The following is a 24,856-nucleotide window of genomic DNA, read 5'->3' on the forward strand; positions in this document are numbered from 1 at the left end:
ACATAACTATAATTGATATGAGTGGAGAGTACTCTCCCTGTATTTATTTTATAATCGTTGGAGTAATAAAAAAAATTTATTATTGTTTATTTTCTCGTCCTCATCCTATTAGGGATGGGCATAATTGACACACTTATGCATGCATCAAACTCCAATCAAACTCATCCCAAATGAGTTACATTGATTTAATTATATTTTCACCTTTTTAATATTCGGTATGTTTGATTTAATTATCCTTTAAATACCTTTCACATATGTTTGAGTAGTAAAGTATGAGTTAATGCAGTATGCAAGTAACGAGTCAGATTCAAATTTGGACTTGAATGTAATCTGTGTTTACCTACATGTTTCGATCTGAGCCTCTTTAACTTTAAATTCACCTCATATACAGCGTATGTTTGACCAGATCAAGATCGTTCTAGTCCAATCTCGTTCTTTAAATCGGATCAGGATCGCCACTTGCAGTTTAGTGGTTTTGGTCGCATGTGATACGGCTCGACTCGGGGACCTTCTACTTGCGATCGCATGTCCGTCGCGCGAAAGCTTCCATCGCGGACGACATTTTCCTCTCGGAAGTCAGATCTGCTCGCTCTTCTCCTCTCCTCTCCTCTCGGCGCTCTTTCCCGTCGGCGAATTCTTGCCCGCGGTCATCCGATTCTTCTGTTCTTTCCGCTCGATTTATCTTCTGATTCGTGGATCACGACGGATTTCTTGCCCTGACGGTCTGAGATCGAGTCGTGAAGGGGTAGTCGAGGCGGATCTCCACAGGACTCTTCGTCATGGCGGCCGCCTCCGCCGCTTCGGGGTTTATCATCCGCTCCTTGGAGGCCATGCTCAAGGAGTGCATGGGAAAGAAGTACCCCGCCCTGCAGAGCGCTGTGCAGACTTGTCTAGGTCGGTACATCCCCAAGGCAGTTTTACATCTTTTCGTATTCAATCCTTACTTTATTTTGTCTTCCTTTAGTATTCCGTAGTCGTTGCCTGTAGACCTGATCTATCTGTCTACATTACCTGCAATATTTTGAGTTCGCATTGAAAAAGAACCCATGGAAAATTGACTGAAGTATAATCGGATAAAATGTTCCTGGACATATAGAATATCAAGCAAGGCTTGTGATTTCATAATAAGACGATCGAGCAAGATGGAATCCACATGATTAAGGAAAACGAAGAGTCAGCAAAAATCGAGGAAAATATTAATGAAATGAAAAAAAAAAAAGTACTTTCGGATGTCTAGAGGGAATTTGCAGTTGAATGTAGTACGTTAGGAGCTAGTCAAAGGGAAGGAAAGATATTCTATGAAGTATGGCAAAGGTGTGGGAAAACATAGGGCTTTTGGAGATAGAAACTAACTGGAATAGAAGAATAAAAACTCATAGTTGGAATGTTGGATGAAATTTAATGCTTTTGGTAATTTTACAATAATTTAGGCACTGAAGATGGAGAGATCATCTCAGGACTTCAAAAAGGATAAAAGAAAGAGTGGGGATTTAGGTAATGTTAAGTACATAGAGGATGAAGACTGTAGATGTTTGATCGAAGTTGCTGCCATTAAAAGGAATACTGGGCCAATTTGAGGAGTTATTTTATATAACAATCTAGATGACACTTTCGTGGTCAGAGAGTATGGTAGGAGTAGGACCTGTATTAATACTGAAAAAAGTCATGTTAACATTAGAAATACCACGGGAAAAAGCTGGTTGTGCTATGAAAATGCTTAAAAGATAAATGAATAATTTGGCATACTCATTCAATAGAACCCTGTAACTAGAGGTATGCCAGCTGCATGGGGGAAGGTAATTCAATCCAAGTATGGTAAATTAGAATTACAGTCAAATTTGGGTGTACTTTAGGCATGGTTTTGACTAAGTTTTGTTTATTCATGTTTTCTAGGATATATCATACCAGCTCTGCCCTTATGGAGACTCAGATTATGTATTGAATACTTGAATTTTTAGGAAATATATGGTAGGTACTAAAGTCATATTAAGACCTGTTTTTGTTAAATAAAGTCCACTTAGATCTTTTAAAGTTGAATTTGAATTTGTCTGTCGTGGAGAGGACAAGTCCACGTATATATATATTATATATATATATCATTAAACGGTGGTGAGAGAATGCAACATATTGGTGGGCTAAACCTGACTTGCCCTAAGTTGTGTTTTCGTTCTTGTGCATAGGGATGGCATGAACATATATGGCTAGGAAACATGAAAAATGGATCTAATTAGAGAAGAGACATTGGCATGGTTGTAGTGAATAGCATACCAGGTGAGAAGTTTGGGAAAACATAAAGAAGGAGATTATGGAAATGGGCAGCAATTACCTAAAAATCTTTTTGTCAGTTCAAATTGTTTCTCTTATTCAAACTGAGAATTTTACTTGGTTGTTTTATCTTAACATTTAAACTATAATTCAAGCTGAGAATATTTGTAATCGATTGTTTTTATCTTCCACTTTCAGAGAACATGAAAGAGACCAAGCCAGAGTTGACTTCTGATGATCATAACCATGCAACAACTTTGGCAGGGACTGAGAGGTTGCTAAATTTCTTATTATGTGCTTAAGTTTTACATTAACTTATGCAATGTTTCTATTGGGATCAAGATGGCTTTCTGTTTCTGCTATAAATAATTATCTTTTAGATACTAGTGGATTTCACACATTCCTGATATCAGTCATGATACCTTCAAGGTCGATGTGAGCCTCGATTTGACATATTTTGTAGGCACTTAGTTGGTTACTTCATTAAGTGTTCAACTATGCTTTTTTTTTTTTGCAATGCGCTTTCACCAAGTTCTACAGACATTAATCAGTTATTATTGTTGCATAGCATTGGAGCTGAAGGTGCTGTAGCAGTGAAAGAAGGGGAAGCTCCAGTTGCTGGTACTGAAAAGGATGTAACCATGAATATGTCCCAAGAGACGAGTGAACCTATTATAGCAGCTTTAGCAAGTGCTGGCCACACCTTAGACAGGACCCAAGCTGAGCTTGTCTTAAAGCCACTGAGGCTTGCATTTGAGATGAAGAATATAAAACTTTTGGAGCCTGCACTTGACTGTCTTCATGTATGTTGCCCCTGTTGACTCAAAAAATTCTGTGCCTTTTCTTTCCTAGAAGTTGTGTTACAGTTTTGCAGAAACAAGTGTGAATTTTGGTCCAACATCCATAGCAGGCTTATTGATGCACATATACTCATGTTTGTTTATTGCTTATAGGTTTGTTTTATTCTTCCTGTAATTATTTAAATCCTGGCTTAGCAAATGATCTTTCATTTTGAATTCTTTTTGTCTGCTAATGGTTTGTCTAAAACATGTTCCTTATCTTGATCCTTTATGTTGGACGATTTTTTATTTTTGAAAATTTTTGCCTGCTAATGGTTTGTCTATTTAGGATGAGATGAAGAACAGCTTGTCTCATGCACTAGATTCTGACTGCTTTAACAACTATGGTGTGGTTTGAAATAGCATTTATTATGGTACTGATGAACATGCCTACATACACATTCTTTACTATTATAGCTTATGCTTTTAAAAGATGCAGGTCCGACGACTGGTTGTTCTCGTTACCTTTAGTCATTGCCTTACAGCTGATAGGTCATATCTTTTCCATACAGTTGCTTCTATTGCACAACTATAGATGTGTCACAATTATAGTTTCTTCTTATTCATAGTAAGTTGGCTTTCCTCCTTTTTCTTTGCCTCTTTTGTGACTTCAGTTTCCTTTGCTTGAAAATTGTGGTCTTGTGAGGAAAAAGGATGAGAACAGGCAATGGATATGCATCGTATTAGTCCCACATCCCTTGTTCCTACATGTAACATTTGGCAGCAGGTCAAACCCTTCATCTTCAAAATTTAGAACCTTGATCTGCTTGATGAAATAATCAAAATGTTTTCTTGAGAAAAGCACTATATCAATACAATTCTAGCATGTGACTAAATCCCTATACCATAACTTCCCCTTGTTCCTTTCCTTATCTTTCCTTTCTTTTATCTTATTGTCTTATTGTGCCCTTCTCTGTACTTTATCCATTCCTTTTGTTCCTTAGGAATTTGTTTTCTCTTCTTCTTTGACTAGCAAGAATGTGACAATCATTCTCTTCTTCTTCTTTGTTATCTGTAGCCACTATATGTTTGAAGAGGCCAGTGCTTGGTACAATGGCAAGGTTGCCTGTTTGTGACAAAGGAAATGCTTGAGTCTCTGAAACAACATCTGTAAATAATATTTGGAGGCAAGAATACATACGTTTACCCTTTCTAGACCTTGCATTATTGGGAGCCTCATAACTAGATCTGTCTTTTTTATTTTTACTTTTTATCCTAGTCAGACGTTTGCAATGTGCACTAATGTCTAATGATATACAAAGCTGAGGTTAGCAAGTAACACCCTTAGAACTTACAAAAGATTTTCCAAACTTAAATGCAAGCATAAAGAATTGAAAACCTCCTGTCCAAGATTGCTACGAGCAAGCAATCTAAGTAACAATGATGACAAATGTTAAGGTAACAGAGCGTCCTCTTTTGGAACCACAGGGATATTTACTGGGGCCTGCATCACATGAACCATGGTTCTTTGCCATTTTTATCTTTTATATTTAATGCACATAACGTACATGCATGTGCTCTACGTTCTGGTGGCATGTGATGAATCTTTAATCCTCACATGAAACCTTTGCATATGCAGTGCGGTTTTTTCTTTATAGTCCATTTTCCCTCTTCGACTATTCTATTTTTCTCTTGTTGCCATGAACTTGGACTATTATGCACCTGATGCTTATATTACTTATAGTGTTTCTAATTAAATTCTCATGGTGGCAGAAACTTATAGCTTATGATCATTTAGAGGGTGATCCTGGACTCGAGGGTGGTAAAAATGCTTCACAATTTACCGATGTTCTCAATATGGTCTGTGGTTGTGTTGATAACTCTTCGTCTGACAGGTACATATTATTTTTCGAATTTGTTTCCATTATCTAGATATATCTTCAAAATTAAATCTTTTAACTTGTGTTTTGACACTCATATAATTTTGCAGTACCATATTACAAGTTTTAAAGGTGCTTCTCACTGCGGTATCATCCACAAGGTTCAGAGGTATAAGATTGTATTTTCTGCTTTTGTTTTTCAAAGAGGGATGTGAATTACTTTCATGACCATTTCAAAAACATGCCTGAGTTGTGCAAGATATAAAATCTAATTCTTTGCTGAAAACTTTGTTGTATAAGCTTGTTTGTATCCTTCTCTTGGGTTCAAATTCTGTATATGTAGGTTATGTAGTGAACTTACATATTTTTCAAGCATGTTGGTGCTTGACTGAAATTCTCACTTTTGTCAGGATGTATGTACCATATCTTTCTTCTTATTTTTCCAAAATTTTAAAAATTGCACATCATTAATCAATCATACTCAGTTTCTTAAAATTGTACTGCATCAATATGGCTGGAAAACATTGTTCTCCCAGAAGATAACATTTGAGGAGTAATTAGACTTTCATGATGGGTGAAAATTCAGTTACATTCTTCTTGAAGAGGCAGGTGAAAGGCAGTCCAATATTTTTCATGGTCACTATTTTTGAGATTACTGCTAACATATGTGGTAGAAAGTGTGGAAATTTAAGCTAAAATCCTAGAATATCAGAAGAGTTGAGAGCTTATTAATCTAAATCTGAATTCCATGTAGAGCACCTAATATTAGAGTCTTATCTTATCTGAGATACCAAATTTCCTGAACCAGACATAAAAAACATGCAAGTTCTCAACTTTTTAGGTCAACCACAGGGCACCTAAAATGCTGAAAAACAACATTCAATCCTTGCTTATGCTGGTAAGTCGGTAATCTAACAATTTTTGTGGTATGATATGATTGTTTAATTCGATGTAGTGGACAATGTTTTCAAAAGGTGCTCAAGCACTTGCTTAGACGGTCGGGTGAGGCGAGGTCCTCGCCTCATTTGATCGCCTTGCAAAACATCAATGCAAGGCATTTCAATGAAGCGTCGCTCGAGCACTCGCCTGAGCCTAGGTGTCAGGCAGTGATTTCAATAGGCGCTCGGGCGCTCGGGCGAGGCGAGGCCCGAGCGCCTCGCTTCATGTCCAAGCGCCTCGCTTCAACGAGGCGCCGCCTAGGAGCTCGCCCGAGCCCAGGCGCCGGGAGCTTCGGGCGAGCGCCCGGGTTTAAACCAGGCGACCGAACCAGTGTTTTACATCTAGTTCAGTCTCCGGTGCTTTAGTTGGTTCAATCGAACCAACTAAATCACCGATAGGCTCCCTCTAATGATTTCCCCGACTTCCCCAACCCTAACACTCGCGATTTTGCCGTTGAGATTTCTTATCCGCTGTCGCTGCTCTCTGCTGCCGCTGCCACTGTCGCTACTCGCTGCTGCCACAATCGCTGCTCGTCGACTTCTCGCCGTTGCCACAATCGTCGCTCATCGCTGTTGTCGTCGTTTGCCGCTCGCAGCTCCCGCTCCTACTCCCACTCCCACTCCCACTCCCGCTCGCAGCTCCCGCTCCCGCGCCCACTCCCGCTATCGCTTGCCGCTCTCGCTCCCGCTCTTGCTACCGTTGTTGTTGCCTCAGCAGCCTCGGTCTTCTCATACTCTTCTCACTATATTGTTAACGGTATATTAACAGTATACTGCTAACTATATACTAATAATAGTATTTTTATTTATTAGATTAATAATATATTATTTTGATTTTAATACTATTAATTTTTATTTATTTAAAATTATTGTTAGGTTTCAGAATAAATGGCAAGTGTATAGAGCAACTCAATAGATTTGATGTAAAATTTTATTGTTTTGATTTTTGAGACTTTTTATTAATATGACATTGTGATTTTATACTCGATTTTTTTAATTTAATAGCATATTTTTTATTTAAATAATTATATTAATTATATTATATATTTTTATATTTTAGCGCCTTGCTTCGCTCGGGGGAGCGCTCGGGCGAGCGCCTAGCACCTCGGGCGTTTTTGGACCTTGGCGCATTTTAGCGCCTAGCGCTTTTTAAATCACTGGTGTCAGGCGCCTCATGCGAGCGCCTGAGCCAAGTTGGGTTAGGGTTTGAGCAGGGTTTGATTGAACAAGCAAGTTGGTTCAATTGAACCAGGGATAATTACAGATTACCCCCTATAATTAGGCCCCTTTAGCATTCTGGTCTTTACAATTTCAAAAGTTACATTGGTATTTCTATACATGGTTAAAAAGATAATTTTATAGGGCTGAAAATCAAGAAAGAGAAAAGGGTTTTGCTGGAGCAATGGGGTTAAATGTTTTGCTTTTGTAAGTACAGGAATCTCAATATAATTTTTGAAAGTATAGGGACCGAAATGCTAAAGGTAGCTAATTACTGGGGGTAATATGTAATTAGCCTATTGAACCAACTACTGTACCCTAACACAAACCTGAAAGCGAAACCCTACGTTTGTCGTCGCCACCTTCACCTACTGTTGCCCTACGTTTGCCACTGCTGCCTTTATCCACAGCTTCGTCCACTGTTGCCTTCATCCGCCACCCCCTCCTCCCACCCCCTCCAGTGCACCATGTTGAGGTGGTGCACTATTACTCTGTTAGGAGTTAGAAGTTAGAACTGTTTAGCACGATACTGGAAACCCCATTTAGCATAGGTCTCCATCAATAGAACCCTTTAGCATATTTCATTGAATTTGATGTTAAACTTTTCTTTTTTAATATTTTTGTTATTTGAAGATGGACAATGCAATTTGGTACTTTGTATGCTTTCAATTTGATTTATCATTTTGTTTTTATGATTATATTTATAAATCACAATATATATTTTTTAAATTTTAATATTCTGTAATGTTTTGCTTCGTCGGGTGGGTGCCTAGGCGAGCGCCTAGCACTTCGGGTATTTTGGGGCCTTGACACTTTTTAACGCCTAGCACTTTTTAAAACACTACTAGTGGATTTTTACATACATTTATGCATAAATACATACAGACGTATGGACTGCTTGATCTAAATGAAACATTCCACATGCCATGGATAGTTGGAATTTGTACCTGCATTTTTATCTGGTGATTCATTTCTTGCATTTGTATAAGAAGCTGTAACTAAGCAATTGAGTTTGGGTTAGTCATTTTCCGATCATGGTTTGTATTCTATGTTCATGCATGTGTCTTTGTTGTCTAGATTATGACTCTTTCCTTAACCTTTTATGATAACCTTCTCAGAGGTTTTGGCTGGTCTTTTGGAGGTTAGATCTCTGGAAGTTTTTTGAGGTTAAAATTTAAAAAATTATCTTAGAGGGCAGCCTTTGGTAGAACATTAAGGTTGTTGTTTTGTGATATGGGAGAATAAGGTTTGAGTCAGACAACCTCTCGATGTAAAGTTGCATATATCGACCCTCCCAGACCCTGCATAGGCAGAAGTCTAGGTACATTTTTTTTTTGTGTTTTAAATGTTTCAATGCATCATAAGTGTACCTCAAACTGGATAATTTCCTTTTAGTTGCTGAACTGGTAGGTTATACGCAGGCATGGTTTGTCTTTAGATGTTTAATCTGTTCTACACTGTCATGACTGTGCCACTAGTTATCAATTTTGATTAATTAGTCTACTTTCTTTAAACACAGTGCATGGAGAACCTTTGCTGGGAGTGATTAGAGTATGCTATAACATTGCTCTTAACAGGTATGCCAATCAAATTCTTCCTTAGAAACTGTCAATTCATTAAATATTATCTAATGCATACCAATCTCTAAACTTTTTCTGTAGCAAGAGTCCAATAAATCAGGGAACTTCAAAAGCAATGTTGACCCAAATGATCAATATTGTCTTTAGGCGAATGGAAATTGATCAGGTTGGATTCTTTTAATCTTATTTGATCTTACTGAGTTGTTTAAGAAAGTAGAGGGCTTCGTACAGGAAAAAATGATTTAGAATATCAACTATTTTCTATGGGTGTTTAGGTTTCTGTGTCATCCAGTAGTTACGAGCATGCTGATATTCCTTCAGCTAGCTACACAACCTCTGATAATGTAGAAATGTCTAGAGACGAAGATGAGAAGAAAACTTCAACAGCAGATGCATTATCCATGAGTCACACAAATGAAACATCTCCATCTTTTGAGGAACTTCAGAATTTGGCTGGTGGTGCAGACATCAAGGTGGTCCATTTGTTTAAAATTAATATCCAAGATCTGTTAAAAAATTGAGATTGTTTTACTGATTAGTTGGAATTATCTACATTGGGGTTTCTTGATTATTATATCTTATTATAAGATACAATCTGCAGGGTCTAGAGGCCGTTCTCGATCAAGCCGTTCAACTTGGAGATGGAAAGAAAATCTCACGGTATAAAAGAAATTCTCAACTGTGTAAATAGTTTTAGCCTTCAGTTGTGGTTTATTTCTGTTGAATGTAACAAATTCATCACTCTTATCTTATTTCAGAGGGATTGATCTTGACAGCATGAGTGTGGTGCAACGTGATGCTCTGTTGCTGTTTCGCACACTTTGCAAGGTCTAAATTTGTGAAAATGTTCTGATGTCACGGTCTATTGGCAGTCTATCTTCACATGTTGAAGTCTATATATGCAGATGGGGATGAAAGAAGAGAGCGACGAGGTTACTACAAAGACAAGGCTTTTGTCTCTTGAGCTTTTGCAGGTTAGTTTATTGTGGACTTTGTAAAGGCAAGAAAGTTTCATCTGCCATTTTTTTTTTCTCCAATTGCTTTACTCAATTCATTTTTTCTTTGTTCTTTTAAGTTTTAAACATGTTTTCATAGTTTGTACTTTGACTGTTTGACATACCCATGACTTTCTTTGCAGGGTTTACTGGAAGGAGTGAGCCAATCCTTCACCAAAAATTTCCATTTTATTGACTCTGTTAAGGCATATCTTTCTTACGCGCTACTACGGGCTTCTGTTTCTTCTTCACCAGCCGTATTTCAGGTTATTTATGCACTATTACTTGTTGCTGCTTGTCCTGTTCATTATCTAATGCTTGCTTATTTACTGATCATTGGGAATTGCTGATAACTAGGTTTGCATAGAAGCTGAAGTTACATGTTTTTTTATTTGTTCAAGTAGTTACTCTTTTTTATGCTAAATCTTGTTATGCAGCATGCAACTGGAATATTTGCAGTTCTTTTGCTCCGTTTTAGGGAAAGTCTTAAGGTATGTTACTTTGATATGGTCATAGTGACTGTCCCCTCATTTATCATGTTGATCTTATATATACTATTTTTCAGGGAGAAATTGGTGTTTTTTTTCCTTTGATAATATTAAAACCCTTGGAAAGCAATGAGAGTGCTCTCGGCCAAAGAACAACTGTTCTCCGGTGATATGTTATTTTCATGTTAAGAAAATGTTGTTTTCCTTATCTTTCACATTGTAATAGTTTTATTTTCAGTTTATCGTAATATTATGTTGTATTCCATTGTTGGCCATGTAGCATTTGCTCATGCTGCAAGCTTTGTTATCTTGCTGATGGAAACTTATAATGGATTCTCTGTTAGGATGCTCGAGAAAGTATGCAAGGATTCACAAATGCTTGCAGATATATTTGTTAACTATGATTGTGATCTTCAGGCACCAAACCTTTTTGAACTCATGGTAAAATCCAAGCGAGTTGTACTGATGTCTTGGAGTTAAAGCGTGGCATCTTTGTAATACATTCTCATTTATGCTGATCTAAGCAGGTGAATGCTCTGTCACGAATAGCACAAGGGACTCTAACTACAGATCCCAGCTCAGTTGGTTTGATGCAGGTTGCATCTGCTAAAGGCTCATCCCTTCAGGTTTCCTCTTTTTCTTTAAATAAAAACCATTGTTTTTTTACTGTTTGTCTAATGTTTTCATGCAAGCGTTTAATCTTTATTTCTATTCTCAACGTCTATCAATTTATTTATTTATTGCAGTGCTTGGTTAGTCTGCTGAAATCATTGGTTGATTGGGAGAAGCTAAGAAGAGAATTCGTTAAGCATTATAACATCGTTCGATCCCCTGAAGACGATGTTTTGGCTAGAGAATCTGTTACAGTTAATGAGCTGAAGAACCAGGATGATGGACTGAACCAATTTGAGAAGGCTAAAGCTCATAAATCCACGATGGAAGCAGTTATCTTAGAGGTAACTAGGATATTGTCAGTCATGTATATTTAAAAGCAATTTATGCAAGAAAATGGAATTATATCCTCTGTTCTAGTTTCGTAAGGGTTTAGTTTTATTTTTTATGGTTAAATATTAACCAGTTCCTTTGTTTCTAGTTCAATCGTAAACCGGCAAAAGGGATAGAATTACTGTTGTCTAACAAGTTGGTTGAGGATAAGGCTTCTGCAATAGCCCAGTTCCTGAAATGCACTCCAAGTTTGGATAAGGTTGTCTTCTATGTCAATTCTTTTTGTTTATGATAAAAGTGTGTTTAATTTCTTTATATTTCAGGTTATGATTGGTGAATATTTGGGTCAGCACGAGGAACTTCCCCTTGCTGTCATGCATGCTTATGTTGATTCCATGAAGTTCTCAGGGTTAAAGTTTGATATTGCAATTCGTGAGTTTCTGAAAGGATTTCGACTTCCTGGAGAAGCACAGAAAATTGATCGGATCATGGAAAAGTTTGCTGAACGGTATAGTTGTTAATTTGAGATGCTCTTACAGTTGCCACTTTTGATTATTTAGCTAGCTGATGTTTGTTTTGCAGTTACTGTGCTGATAATCCAGGACTTTTCAAGAATGCAGATACTGCCTATGTTCTTGCCTATGCAGTTATAATGTTAAATACAGATGCACACAATCCAATGGTTTGGCCAAAAATGTCCAAATCCGATTTTATACGCATGAATTCTGCAAGTGATATAGAAGAGTGTGCTCCAAAGGAGATTTTAGAGGAGATATATGATTCAATTGTTAAAGAAGAGATAAAGATGAAGAATGATGCACCCAGTGCATCTAAAAGCAGCAGACTGAGGCCAGAAACAGAAGAGAGAGGTCATCTTGTTAATATTCTTAATTTAGCTCTTCCTAAAAAACAGTCAGAGATTGATACCAAGGCAGAGAGTGAAAATATTAAACAGCAAATACAGGCTCTTTTTAAAAATAAAGGTGAAAAAAGGGGTGTTTTCTACACAGCTCAACGGGTTGAACTGGTTAGACCAATTCTTGAAGCTGTAGGCTGGCCTTTGCTAGCAGCATTTTCTGTCACGATGGAAGAAACAGACAACAAGCCAAGGGTTATTCTTTGCATGGAGGGTTTCAGAGCTGGCATACATCTAACATGTGTTCTTGGGATAGATACACTGCGTTATGCTTTCCTAACATCCTTAGTACGGTATGTTTCTGCATGAGGTTCTATTGCAATATTGTGTGTTTTAAGTTACCATCATAAATCTTATATCATTTTGTTCCTTCTGAGTATCAATGACAAATTATACCAATAAGTGTGATGCAATGTTTTACAAAAATCTGCATGCAGATTTACCTTTTTGCATGCTCCAAAGGAGATGCGTGGTAAAAATGTGGAGGCATTACGCACCCTGCTTGTTTTATGTGATACGGATACAGAATCACTACAAGACACCTGGAATGCTGTGTTGGAATGTGTTTCAAGGCTAGAATATATCACTTCAACTCCGTCTATTGCTGCAACGGTAATGCAGGGCTCAAATCAAATATCTAAGGATGCAATTCTGCAGTCTCTTAGAGAGCTAGCTGGAAAACCAGCAGAGCAAGCTTTTGTAAATAGTGTAAAATTGCCTAGTGATTCAGTTGTGGAGTTCTTCACTGCTCTTTGTGGTGTATCTGCTGAAGAACTGAAACAAACACCTGCTCGTGTCTTCAGCTTACAGAAACTTGTTGAGATAAGCTACTATAATATGGCTCGTATTCGGCTGGTACTTGACGTTCCTTCAGTACTTTAATGTTTCTATGGTATTTATGATTCTACAATGCCTGCATTGATATACTAATATATTGGAATTTAGTAGTCCTAATGCTATTACAATAGTGAATTTCAATCTCCAATGTTGGCTGTCAAACTCGAAAATATGGCAACATCACTTTAAAATGACAGTTTTGCAACACCATGTATTTAATTTATGTTTGTAATAGGTTAACATGGCACATATATAGATTTTTCTTTTTTACTCGGTGGCAATAGGATATAATCATTACTTGGTGGAATAGTGCATAATCATATAGGTGAGCAAAAGATAGTTCACTGCATATTTTGGTTCTTATTTTCTGGTGCATTACATTGTCAGATGCATGCCAAAATCTAGATATCTTTGTATTGATTATAAAGTTGTCTTGTTGCATTCTTTTACAATGGATTTTTTTGTGATTATTCTTGATTTTAACTTGTGATATATTCCATTGTTCAGGTATGGGCTAGAATATGGTCTGTCTTGGCTCAGCATTTCATTGCTGCCGGTAGTCACCATGAGGAAAAAGTTGCTATGTACGCCATTGATTCACTTAGACAACTTGGTATGAAGTATTTGGAGCGTGCTGAGCTCACCAACTTCACCTTCCAGAATGACATTTTGAAACCTTTTGTCATTCTTATGCGGAATAGCCCCAATGAAAAAATACGCAGCCTGATTGTGGATTGCATTGTTCAGGTAAATTTTGGTCTGTTAATTTTACACAAACTTAGTATGTATCATGTGCTCCTTATTTCATTGTCTTCTTCATGACAAAACAAATGGTTCTTAACTGCTGGTGGTGGCATAACAGATGATTAAGTCAAAGGTTGGCAGCATTAAATCTGGTTGGCGGAGTGTGTTCATGATCTTTACTGCAGCCGCTGATGATGACTTTGAATCAATTGTTGAAAGTGCATTTGAAAATGTTGAGCAAGGTGAGAAAACAGTTACTTTAACCTTGTGAGTTTAAATTATCCTAGATTTCCAATGAAGCTAATAGTTTGTCTTGCAGTTATCTTGGAACATTTTGATCAGGTTGTTGGGGACTGCTTTATGGATTGTGTCAACAGCCTCATTCGTTTTGCTAATAACAAAGTCTCACCACGCATTAGCTTGAAGGCTATTGCCCTCCTCCGTATATGTGAAGATCGTCTTGCAGAGGTTTGCATCAAAACATACTTCTTCATGTTTAGACATAATTTCATATTGTTAACAGACCTAGAAAACATTGTTTGGCTAGAAATTTTCATAATAACTTGTTCTTGACGAATTCGTGGAATATAATCATGTATTACATAATACATATAGTAATTTATGCATGCAATGAGATGCCTAATGAATTTTTCTTGATATCATTTGCTTGTGTGCAAGGTTCGTCGCACCTCAACATACCGTTTTGTATTGGTGGTACATACTGGTCCAACAAGCGATCAGTACACCCCCATGTATTGTGTGTCGGTATGCTTGGTATGGCTCTGTACAACTTAGTACATACGGTATCAATAGCTGGTCAGTATATCGGTACAGACCGGTAAGATGAACTATGCTTGCGTGATGCTAGTTGTAATCACAATGACATTGTTGAAACACTCAACTTTTCTCTTTTCGTTCTCACAAAGTTTATTGATTCCCCTACTGATCATCCTAAGTTGTAGAGTTTAATGAGTACTATAACAAAATTGTTGAAGCACTCAACTTTTTGCTCTTTTGGTTCTCACAGTTTTTGATTGTAGTATTGATGAGTGATCCTGAGTTATAAGAGTCTAATGAGAACCATGTTTTACTCGAGGTTTTAGATTCCACTAGCACCAGTCTGTATTGGGCATTATTTACTGGTCTGATGGCAAACCAGCACATGGACCAGCCCGTTCTAGATGGTCCAATCTGTTCTTTTTTTTATAGGGTTAAACCACATGACCTCTCTCTCTCTCTCTCAATCTCTCTAGTGTGACCTTGACTCCCTTGTGCCTTGACCTCTCTCTTCTTTGCCTTTTCCTTTTCCCTACCACCTCACTATAGTCTCTTCACTGCTCTCAGTCACTGCGTTGCTGGTAGCTGCTTCCTTCTTTGCATTCAGTATGCCTCGTCCTCCTTATCTGCTTTCCCGCCTCTTTCTCAGCCTCCTCCTCATCTGTCTTTCCTCCATCCTCTGCTCCTCCTCCTTTGCGTTTTCCTCTCTCTTTGCTCTCTGGATGGTACATCCTCCTTGTCCTCTGCTCCTCCTTTGCCCTTGCTTGCCCCTCTGCGAATCCTCCTCTCTCAAATCCCTTCTCTTTCTCCCCTCTTTTTTCCTGCTTTTTCTTGGTCCAGACGTATTGGTATGCTGGTCCACATCGGACCAAAATATTAGGCCACTATCAACAGTGATGGGGAACTCATTAATTAGCCATTGTGGGAAAGCACTTCATACTGAGAGAAGAGTATGTCATCAAGAAGTTTATCCCAAGTACTAACATAGTCTTGGAACAGTTATATAAAATAACATATCTAGGAATTGATGTTCAATGTGTAATCATAGTCATTGAAGACAAATTTACTATGTCAATATTCTTCACTGTTCTCAAGCGAAAACACACTTTTAAAATATATTTCCTCTATCATCATAAATTTAGTAAGTAATAACAAAATATCATCATTTTGTGTTGGTCCGTGAAGCTATGATAATGAAGTTTAGAAACCGATCTTTTGGAATTTATGATCCAGAGGATGGATTCCTTATAAACCGTGACATTGGTTTTGATTTTTCATATATAGGCCAAACAAATATTAGCTTCATTCAGCATTTTATAACAGTAAGCAATAAAGAAAATTTGACTATAAGCCTCGTAAATATTTGCTTCAATCAACATTTTGTAACAATAAACAAAAAAAAAAGATCTAGAAGTTAAACAAATATTAACATCAATTTAAATATTAGCTTCAATCAACATTTTGTAACAGTAAACAAAAAAAAAGATCTAGAAGTTAAACAAATATTAGCACGAATTTACATTTCATAACAATACGCAAAAAAGAAAAATGGTTAGGCATGGTAATGTGGAGGGAAGAAGTTTGAACAAATACTTTTTTATATGTCAACAAAGAAGCCCCGGGTTTTTTATGAGTCAAGTGTTATGTTGCAACTTTCAAGTTGTCGTCATGCTCACACCATAAACTGCACTGCTGGAGTTAAACAATTTTCTAAGGGACCTTATTGATAATATGTGATAGTTTCTTGGTTTCTTGAGCTAAAGAAGGTGATAAATTATTGGATATTTCTAGAATGACCTCATTTGTTCATCTAGCTCATGAGTTTGGTCATCTAGCATTGAGTATAAAAATGGCAGTTAAAGCTTACTTTGATGACCATTCGTGTACAAAACAGCTAGTTTGGTATAAAGTGGATCATTTTAAAGGTTTTGACTCATTAATTTTTCTATCAAATTGTTTTAGTAGAAATGTTTGTGTTGGTTACATGAACTTGGATTGTTATGCATTTGCCTTCTGATAAGCAACTACCCAGTTTTATTTATCCATCTGTGTGACCATGTTAGTATTGCTAAACTTCCAAGTTTGTACTTATAGCTGTATCCAAGATTGCATAATTCTATCTGGCTCCATGGGAAGATGGAAACTGAGTGAAAACAAATATTCCTTGATACTTGATAGATTCTTTGTATGTTTTACTTTCACAGGCTTAATATTTCAATATTACAAGCCCTTTAATCTTTTGGTTTTGAGTTTGCTTCTCTTATTCTTCTTGTTTTTATAGGGATTTATACCTGGTGGAGCCCTGAAACCCCTGGATGGTGGGCTAGAGACAAACTTCGATATAACAGAGCATTACTGGTTTCCTATGTTGGCTGGTTTATCTGACTTAACACTGGACCCTAGATTGGAAGTTCGAAACTGTGCACTGGAAGTGCTATTTGATTTGCTGAATGAGAGAGGCCAGAAATTCTCTTCTGCTTTCTGGGAGAGCATCTTTCACAGAGTCCTTTTTCCTATATTCGACCATGTACGACATGCTGGAAGATATGGTCCTGTCTCTTCAGGTGATGAGTGGCTCCGGGAGACTAGCGTCCATTCACTTCAGTTGCTCTGCAATCTTTTCAATACTTTCTATAAGGTATCTATTCTTTTTTTCTTCATTGAGCCATGTTAAATAATTCCATCTGTATCACATGATATTCCAGTTATGAACTAAAGCAATTATCCTTCCTCTTTAATGTTCTTTTGAGCTACGATTTCAATTTAACATTTTTTTATTGAAGGATCATAGTATCATACTGTCTAGAACCTCGTCCTAAGTTGTTATTATATGGTTACATGCTCTTACTTTCTGGCTTTCTTCAGGAAGTGTGCTTCATGCTTCCACCACTCCTGGATTTTCTCCTTGATTGTGCCAAGAAAACAGACCAGAGTGTCGTTTGCATATCTCTTGGAGCCCTAGTGCATCTTGTGGAGGTTGGGGGCCATCAGTTTGGTGATAGTGACTGGGATACTTTATTAAAAAGCATCAGGTATGCTGTTGATGAGTTCATCTCTTGTATCAGTACGCTTTGTCATTCTGATCCTTTTTTCTTCTTGTATAACTGTTAAATTACAGAGATGCATCATATGCAACTCAACCTCTCGAACTGCTCAATTCTCTGGGATTTGAGGAAAAAAACCAAGCAGTTTTATCCAAAGATTTAGATGACAAAGATGGTGATAGTCCATTTAGTATCAATCACAATAGGAAGGAAGGAGGAAGAACTATGGTTAACGAATCCTTATCTGCTGGTAGAGAAGCTTTTGGAAAAATAATCAGCACAACTGACTTTAAGGATGATTATGGTGAAAGCAATCTCCAAACAAACTTGGATGAGTCTGATGGTATGTTTCCATGTAGTGACTTTCCCACTGGATGTACCTGCAACATGCATATTCACCTGTTAAATTCGTGCAGTTATACTTATTTAAGGGCTATAAATTGTGGTCAATTGGTTTGGGGCATATATATTGTCCTTGGATTCTTCTAGAGTAGTCATTTTCCTTTTCTGTAGGTCTTCCATCACCATCAGGTAACAAGCAGAAGCCTGCCGTAGCTGTAAGCGTCCAGCGTAGCCAAACATTTGGTCAAAGGATTATGGGTAATATGATGGACAACCTTCTTCTTAGAAGTTTCACATCCAAATCAAAGAACGATACAGACGATCTTGGTCCGGTTTCACCTGTAAAGGTTGGTGGTTGTTCATTATGTTCTTTTTTAATCATTTATGTGTTTATTCACTAGATTGAAGATGGTGATTAATTGCAATAGTTAGATGGAGACAAAAAAAAATCATATGGAATATATTCTCAATTTACTACGATAAGGTATATTTGGTTTGTAAGTTGTGTTCTTTTGTGAAACTACATCTTTTTGACAGGACTTGGAATCTTGGATGTTTTAGGCAATTAGTTTTAGCTTATTTGTAAAGAACAAAAAGTTGTACCCAATAGCCTAATCATGTTTTTGCGAATCCTAAATCGGGCGACAGTAAATTTTCGAAGAAAATAAAAGTGAATTAATTAAAATTTTCATGTGAGTTACATTCTTGTATTCTTGAACGAGTCAATAATAATTTTGAACATGAAACTTTTGAGAATGGGGTTAGTTGTTCAATTTATGATGTTATTTAAATCCTTGGTCACGTTAAAATGTTCTGTACCATTTATGAATTTGCTAGGTATATTTTGGATGAACTTCTAAATTTTATGTTGATAATATTATTTAGTTTATTAATTTTAAACTTGACCCTCTCTAGACCCCACATTGGCCGAAGCCTTGTGCACTAGGTATGCCTTTTTTTAGTTATGAAGACATGTTAGAAACTATGGGTTTTAGGTTTCATAGGATCAATACCAAATATATAAAGTGCATTTTAGCAATATTAATATAAGAATTTTGTGGATATAGATAGAATAGTTAAACAAAAAAATTTAAGAAGTTTTAAAATTCTTGGATTTATATATCAAGGAAAATATTGCTTTTAGATTCCAAGTGTGATGGTAGAAGTAAATAGAGTATTGAAAGTATCATGTAATTATTGTGTGCTCTTAAAATTGAAAAGGAAAAGGTATAGGACAGTTGTGAGCTAGTATCATTTATTAATTATTAAATTGGTTAGTTAGCAAACAATAAAAGTAGAAAGCTAATTTTCTTGAATTGAGAATGTTGTGATCAATCATCAATGTATAGAACTACTAGAAATGGGCAGACCAATGCACAAAACTTTCACTAACACATAGCACATGGAGATAGTGTAGTTATCTTTATCTCTACAGCATTGGGAGATTGTTTTCATAATTAGAACCTGAGTCACCCATGCCATGGATTACAATGATTGCTCATCCTCATATGAAAAAATAGAATAAGAATATTATATTTGTGAACAATTAGGTACAATTATTATCGATGGCAAATGAGATAAATAATTTAAAATAGCACAGATATATCCTAGGAAGATCTCTAGATGCAATAATTATTTAGGGAAGTTTGTTGGGATTGGTTGGTGGAAGAGGTGATTGAGAGAGAGATAATAATATTTTGTTTGAAACAATCAAAAAAGTTTTCCCACAAACTTTGAATATCGATATTTCCTTAAGTCGTGCTTGATGGCAATCATAGGAAAAGATCCATGTAGCCAACTGCAGATAGTTGGGAACTTATGATTTGTGTCACTTATGTTGACCAGAATTATATGATGGTGTACGAGATATAAGTATCTTTAAAATCCCTCATAGTTTATGTTTAATGTGGAGTCATCTCTACCTATATTTTGTTCCATTTTGGCATATTATTTGCTTGATTCTGTATGTGGAATGTCTATGCAGATCCTTGATGCTGCAGAACCTGTTCCTGATGATTATGATGAAGAGAACTCGATGATGGAGACTATTAAAGGAAAATGTATTACTCAACTACTGTTGTTAAGCGTTATTGATAGCATACAGGTAATATAAAATTCAAACAGCCTGTATCATCTTGCTTAACTAATTGTAGATTGATTAGTCTCCTGATGATATAATTGAAATATTGCAGAGAAAATACTGGAGCAAGTTAAAGGTCCCCCATAAAATTGCAATAATGGACATCTTGTTGTCTCTCATAGAATTTGCTGCTTCATATAATTCTTCATCAAACCTTATATTGCGAATGCAATATATACCCTCTGAAAGGTAGCTAAGCCTGAGGCTTACGGATTTCTTGGTTAATTTGTCAATCAAAGTCTTACTTTTGGTGGTTAATGTTGCACAGGCTACCTCTAAATCTTCTTCGCCAAGAAATAACCGGAACTTCCATTTATTTAGAAATCTTACACAAGTCAACTGCAATATGGAAAAGCAGCAGTCATGAACAAGTGAATTCTGATGGTCCAGTGGTCCCGACATCAATCAATGATTCAGGCTATCTTGCAACTTTAGATTCAGAAGAGAAACTCAAAGGCATAGCAGAAGAGAAGCTGGTTTCTTTCTGTGGTCAGATCTTAAAGGAGACTTCTGAGCTCAAATCAAGTACAGTGGTTGGAGTGGGTTATGCACATCTACATCGTGTACTTGACCTGAGAGCTCCAGTTATTGTTAAGGTAAGATACATACATCAGGAGCTGCTAACATGTATTTTCTATTTGTTTATATTTATTATGCTTGTGTTGTGTTAGATATGTTATTGCTGTGATTGTTTCTTGGAAAGATTTGGTAATTCTTAATTTTTACATCAGTATATACTATATAGTATTCCATTCTAGAGGAAATGCTTCAGTATATCAACTATCTCATATTAGGCATGTAATTTCTCATTATGATTCTACTTTGATCGGCTTGGATCTGTTGTTTCAATAATCTAGAAGCAGTTGTTTTGCAATTTTTTGGTATAGAATAAGACAATATATATGTGATCAGTCAAGCTCAATATATGAAGTTAAAGTTCAACTACAAGAAACTATGAGCCTAATAATGGTTGACTTCAAGTTGTAACAAGTTTAGTTTCAGTATCTTATATTTAAGGTATTAATTCAATAATTCTGAAATTCTATCATGTTTGTAATTTGCTATTGAAGTTCAAGAAAGTTGTTTTTAGAGCTCTTTTTTATTTGAAGTATTAGTCCTGGTTTCAGCCAGCAAGATTTATGCTGAGTTGTACTTGGCCATGCTGTTATGTCTGTTTGTTATTATGTCTATTTTGTGCCAATTAGGTCAAACTTTTACCAGTTTTGGTCAGCACAAAGGATGTGCTTGGCAGTTTCATGCTGATAACATTTCATATACAATTTCATTCTGACAATATTTTGAAACTCTCAAGGTGGAAAATGTTTAGAACTTGTTTGCTATAACTGATTCTTATTTGGAGGAGTTATAGAGAACGAGGTTAAAATTTATGGTTCAGGATTAGGATTAGGCAGTTGAGATTGAGGCTTCAGGATATCAGCCAAAAATAAATGAAAATAAAAAAATTAAATCAAGAAAATGTCAATAGTTTATCCTTCTCTCACTACTGTTGTACTTTCTTATCCTCATCTTTTGCTTCACTGTCATGTCAAGATCAAATTTTTGTATCTCTTTTATAAGCCCCCTTTTTCTGTTTTGGTAGAATGTTTTTGTTTTTGGAGAACATTGCAGTAATTTATGAGTCTTTCCTCATATAAACAGAAAATAGACCTGGGTTGGCCAGGTCACCTGAACTTTGGTGATTTTGGGTGTCCGTAACCCTATTAAAAAACTCAGGATATTGGAGCTTGAACTTAATAAGTTTTCATTAGGATTGGTTTATTGGTAATTGTGATCTAATGGAAGTTTCTGCAAAGCTGCCTGTAATAATCTTCTTCATTAAATCGTTTGTTCTCTTGTTATCTCCTACTCAACCAGAATAGGTTTTCTGTATTGCTTCTGAAATATCAGAAACAGTGCTGTTTTCTGCAGTATTTTCACTTCCCTTGATGTTCATATGGATCTATAATTTTCTCTATATTAAAGTTTGGAATAGCATGTCTGCACCTTCAAATTAGCATATATATATATATATATATATATATATATATATATATATATATATATATATATATATCCATCCAAATATCTTGATATCACACATATATCCCTTCAAATATTTAAATCCTCCGTGCATGCCACGCCAATTAGCATCTGTTCGATAAACCCGAGTCAACCATTACCAACCATGGTTACCAATGATCTTAAAAGATATTAAAATTTTAAACATCTAGATTGACTCATATGTCATATCACTTTCATTGATAATTTGAACCCCTTTTCTTTAAACATAAATTTTATGTGGCAAATACAAAATTGAGGAAACTAATTTGAAGATTATTAATGTTTAATTGGAGTTTTTCTGCTGATAGTCAACTGTCAGAGATTAAATATAATAAGATATCTAAAAGTTTACACACACACACACACACACACACACATATATATAGTGTCTTAAACTTAAATTTAGACGGACAAATACAAAAATCACTAAGTTTGGAGAGATATATATATGCAATTTTTCCTTCTAGTTCTGGTAAATACTTAAATAGATTGGTAAGCTACTTTTCTAATTAAATTGTAGGCTAAATTTGGGAAAAGATGAGTGCCAAAAGAGGGAAAAGGATGTTGAGTGGACATTTTCTTCTCAATAGTCTGTTAACCTCTTTCTTGGATTTGTCATCTTTACTTTCATGTCTAAATCTGTATCCTCCGTGTTTGTCTGGCGTTCAGTGAAAATTCTTAGGTTTGTCTGTGTTTTGAAGTAATATCAGATCTCTGGATTTTCTGCTGTAGTAGCCTCATTTTGCTGTTACAGCCAAAAATTTGCCTGAAGAACCAATTTGCTGTTCGGATCACATTTTTAGGTCTCCCTTTGTATCCCTTTATAACTCGGATACAATAATATAACTACTATTATTGAGTGATAATTTTTTTTCAAATACTTCAAAAAAAGTTATGATCCTTCCGTAATACTGGCAGTTGTTACCTTCAGTAATTTCTTAGACTTCTATTTGATCTTTCAGGTACTCAAACGAATGTGCTGTATGGATAGTCTAATATTCAGAAAGCATCTTAGAGAGTTCTATCCACTAATCACCAAACTTGTTTGCTGTGATCAGGTAAGTCTTATAGTATTCGAAAGATCATGTTATGTAAGCTGAAGCATCGAGCTTAAACCATTGCTTCTTTTATATGCTAAGATCTTCTTCACTAATCTTCCCTAATCTGTTGTAGCTTGTTGCTTGCAAAATATAATATATTTATATTATATTTTTAAGGACATCATCTTGTTTTTCATTGCAAACAATTGATTCCAGTTGTGGCTTTATGAAGAAATACTGGAAGGTTCAGTTGGTCAAAATGCATGTACATCCACACACACACATCTACATGCACGAATGTGTGTTTGAGTGCGTGCGCTCATGCATACACTTGGGTGTATGATCTCTTCTCATGGAATAGATCATCCTTCAACCATTTACGTATACATAGAAATCATTCTTTATTTCATTATTTGGCTTATGTATGATCCACATTTTGAGGTTCAATAGATTGCTGTACGCTTATCATTTTCTTTTTAATTCAGATGGACATTCGTGGAGCTCTTGGTGATCTCTTTAGCACACAGCTCGCCCCTCTTCTGCGATAATAGTTATCATTACTGTTGATGTTTTTGTTCGCCCTGTTGTGTGACCGACATTCTTCAGCATCTGCCGCTTGAAGCAGAAACTCTTCCAAAATGTTTATGCCATGAATAGGAGCACCTATATGTACTGTTGTAAACCTTTTCCATGGTTGCTATGAACAAGAGTGAACAGAGATACCGGACGGATCTTATGAGGTAACGCCTGCTAGTGACACTAAATATACTTGTGAAGGTACATATATCGTAGATCTTTTTATTTATATGAGTGACACTGTTAGGAATGGCTCAGCATGTTTTGCTTAGGTCAGGAAACTCTAGAAATGATGTTATGACAATTATTACATCTGTTACTTTCTTACAAAATCTCTCTTCACTATTGGCTTTTTGGAGGAGATGTATAGCCTTGCCTGTTCATCTGTGTAATAGCTTTGTGCATATTGAATAATTTGGTGGCATTCATTAATTATATCCCTCTGATAGTATCCTGCATAGATGTTGTCATGTTTCTTTTGAGGGTACTGATTGGCTCTTAATTTGATTGGTTTGTTCAGGAAAAAAAAAGAGAACAAATTGTTGATTGCAAATTTATACTTCTGCTTCTTACGTTTGTGTCATCCAACTATTGACATTGCTTTCACAAGGGACAGATTATGCTAATGTATGTATGATACGAGCGGTGGTCTGTAAATGGATCATTTGTCTGGTAGATCATTTTCTAATTGCTTAAACTTTTGAAATTACTAATCATTCAATCAAAATATTTATCATGATGTTAACATAGATTACGAGTATCCGTCTAATGTCTTTCTTTAATTGGTTTGTACCATTCATGCATTTGGGTTTAATTTCACATTACCAAATCTAATCCGATTTGCACGTGAGAGAGGGAACGTTAAAGATAAATACATATCGAATCATTCTCTAATAATTAAAGAGTTTTTTTCCAATCATTAATCGCCCAATCAAAACATATATTATGATGGATTGCATTCGATCCATGTCCTTCTTCTCAACACGCAAGTTCCATGAGCTTGAATTTGCAGCAGCAGCAGCTTCTTGTGGAAGAAAAGGAGGATGTCCAGAGTCAAAAGCAAGGAATGAAACCCCCCCAGGGAGTAATCTTGGTTGACACGAAACAAAACCTCGACACGGAAGAAGCTTCGAATCCTCATATTTGTTTGACTGCTAAAGGACAAAGAAAGGGGGGTTATTTTAATCCGCCATTCAGAAGAATTAGTCTATCTAACATTGGCAGGGCTCATTAATCTTTCTTCACCTGAAGGGTTTTGCTGGGTGACCGCTGACTTTAGCTTCATTTGACC

The 24,856-nt window shown here is 36.2% G+C and overlaps 1 protein-coding gene across 2 annotated transcripts; it reads left to right on the top strand.

The window, feature by feature from the left end:
• Positions 1-470: 470 nt before the first annotated feature.
• On the top strand, positions 471-24,023 carry LOC135671288 (brefeldin A-inhibited guanine nucleotide-exchange protein 5-like). 2 transcript variants are annotated; one of them, XM_065179338.1, is made up of 33 exons: positions 479-894; positions 2,464-2,539; positions 2,834-3,068; positions 4,818-4,939; positions 5,035-5,093; positions 8,600-8,657; positions 8,742-8,826; positions 8,936-9,133; positions 9,262-9,320; positions 9,419-9,488; positions 9,566-9,634; positions 9,799-9,921; positions 10,093-10,146; positions 10,221-10,309; positions 10,488-10,584; positions 10,671-10,769; positions 10,890-11,099; positions 11,237-11,347; positions 11,412-11,596; positions 11,671-12,297; positions 12,442-12,859; positions 13,349-13,588; positions 13,704-13,827; positions 13,905-14,053; positions 16,644-17,000; positions 17,228-17,394; positions 17,481-17,749; positions 17,920-18,095; positions 19,733-19,852; positions 19,941-20,077; positions 20,157-20,484; positions 22,912-23,007; positions 23,475-24,023. In XM_065179338.1, the coding sequence occupies exons 1-33, from the start codon at positions 780-782 to the stop codon at positions 23,535-23,537; spliced, it is 5,385 nt and encodes a 1,794-aa protein (XP_065035410.1). In that variant the 5' UTR covers positions 479-779; the 3' UTR covers positions 23,538-24,023. The 2 variants fall into 2 exon arrangements, with proteins under 2 accessions (XP_065035418.1, XP_065035410.1); XM_065179346.1 differs by lacking the exon at positions 2,464-2,539 and having other exon boundaries at positions 471-894.
• The last annotated feature ends 833 nt before the right edge of the window (positions 24,024-24,856 follow it).

The sequence above is a fragment of the Musa acuminata genome, chromosome BXJ1-4, assembly GCF_036884655.1.
Source record: "Musa acuminata AAA Group cultivar baxijiao chromosome BXJ1-4, Cavendish_Baxijiao_AAA, whole genome shotgun sequence".
Taxonomy (NCBI): Eukaryota; Viridiplantae; Streptophyta; class Magnoliopsida; order Zingiberales; family Musaceae; genus Musa; species Musa acuminata.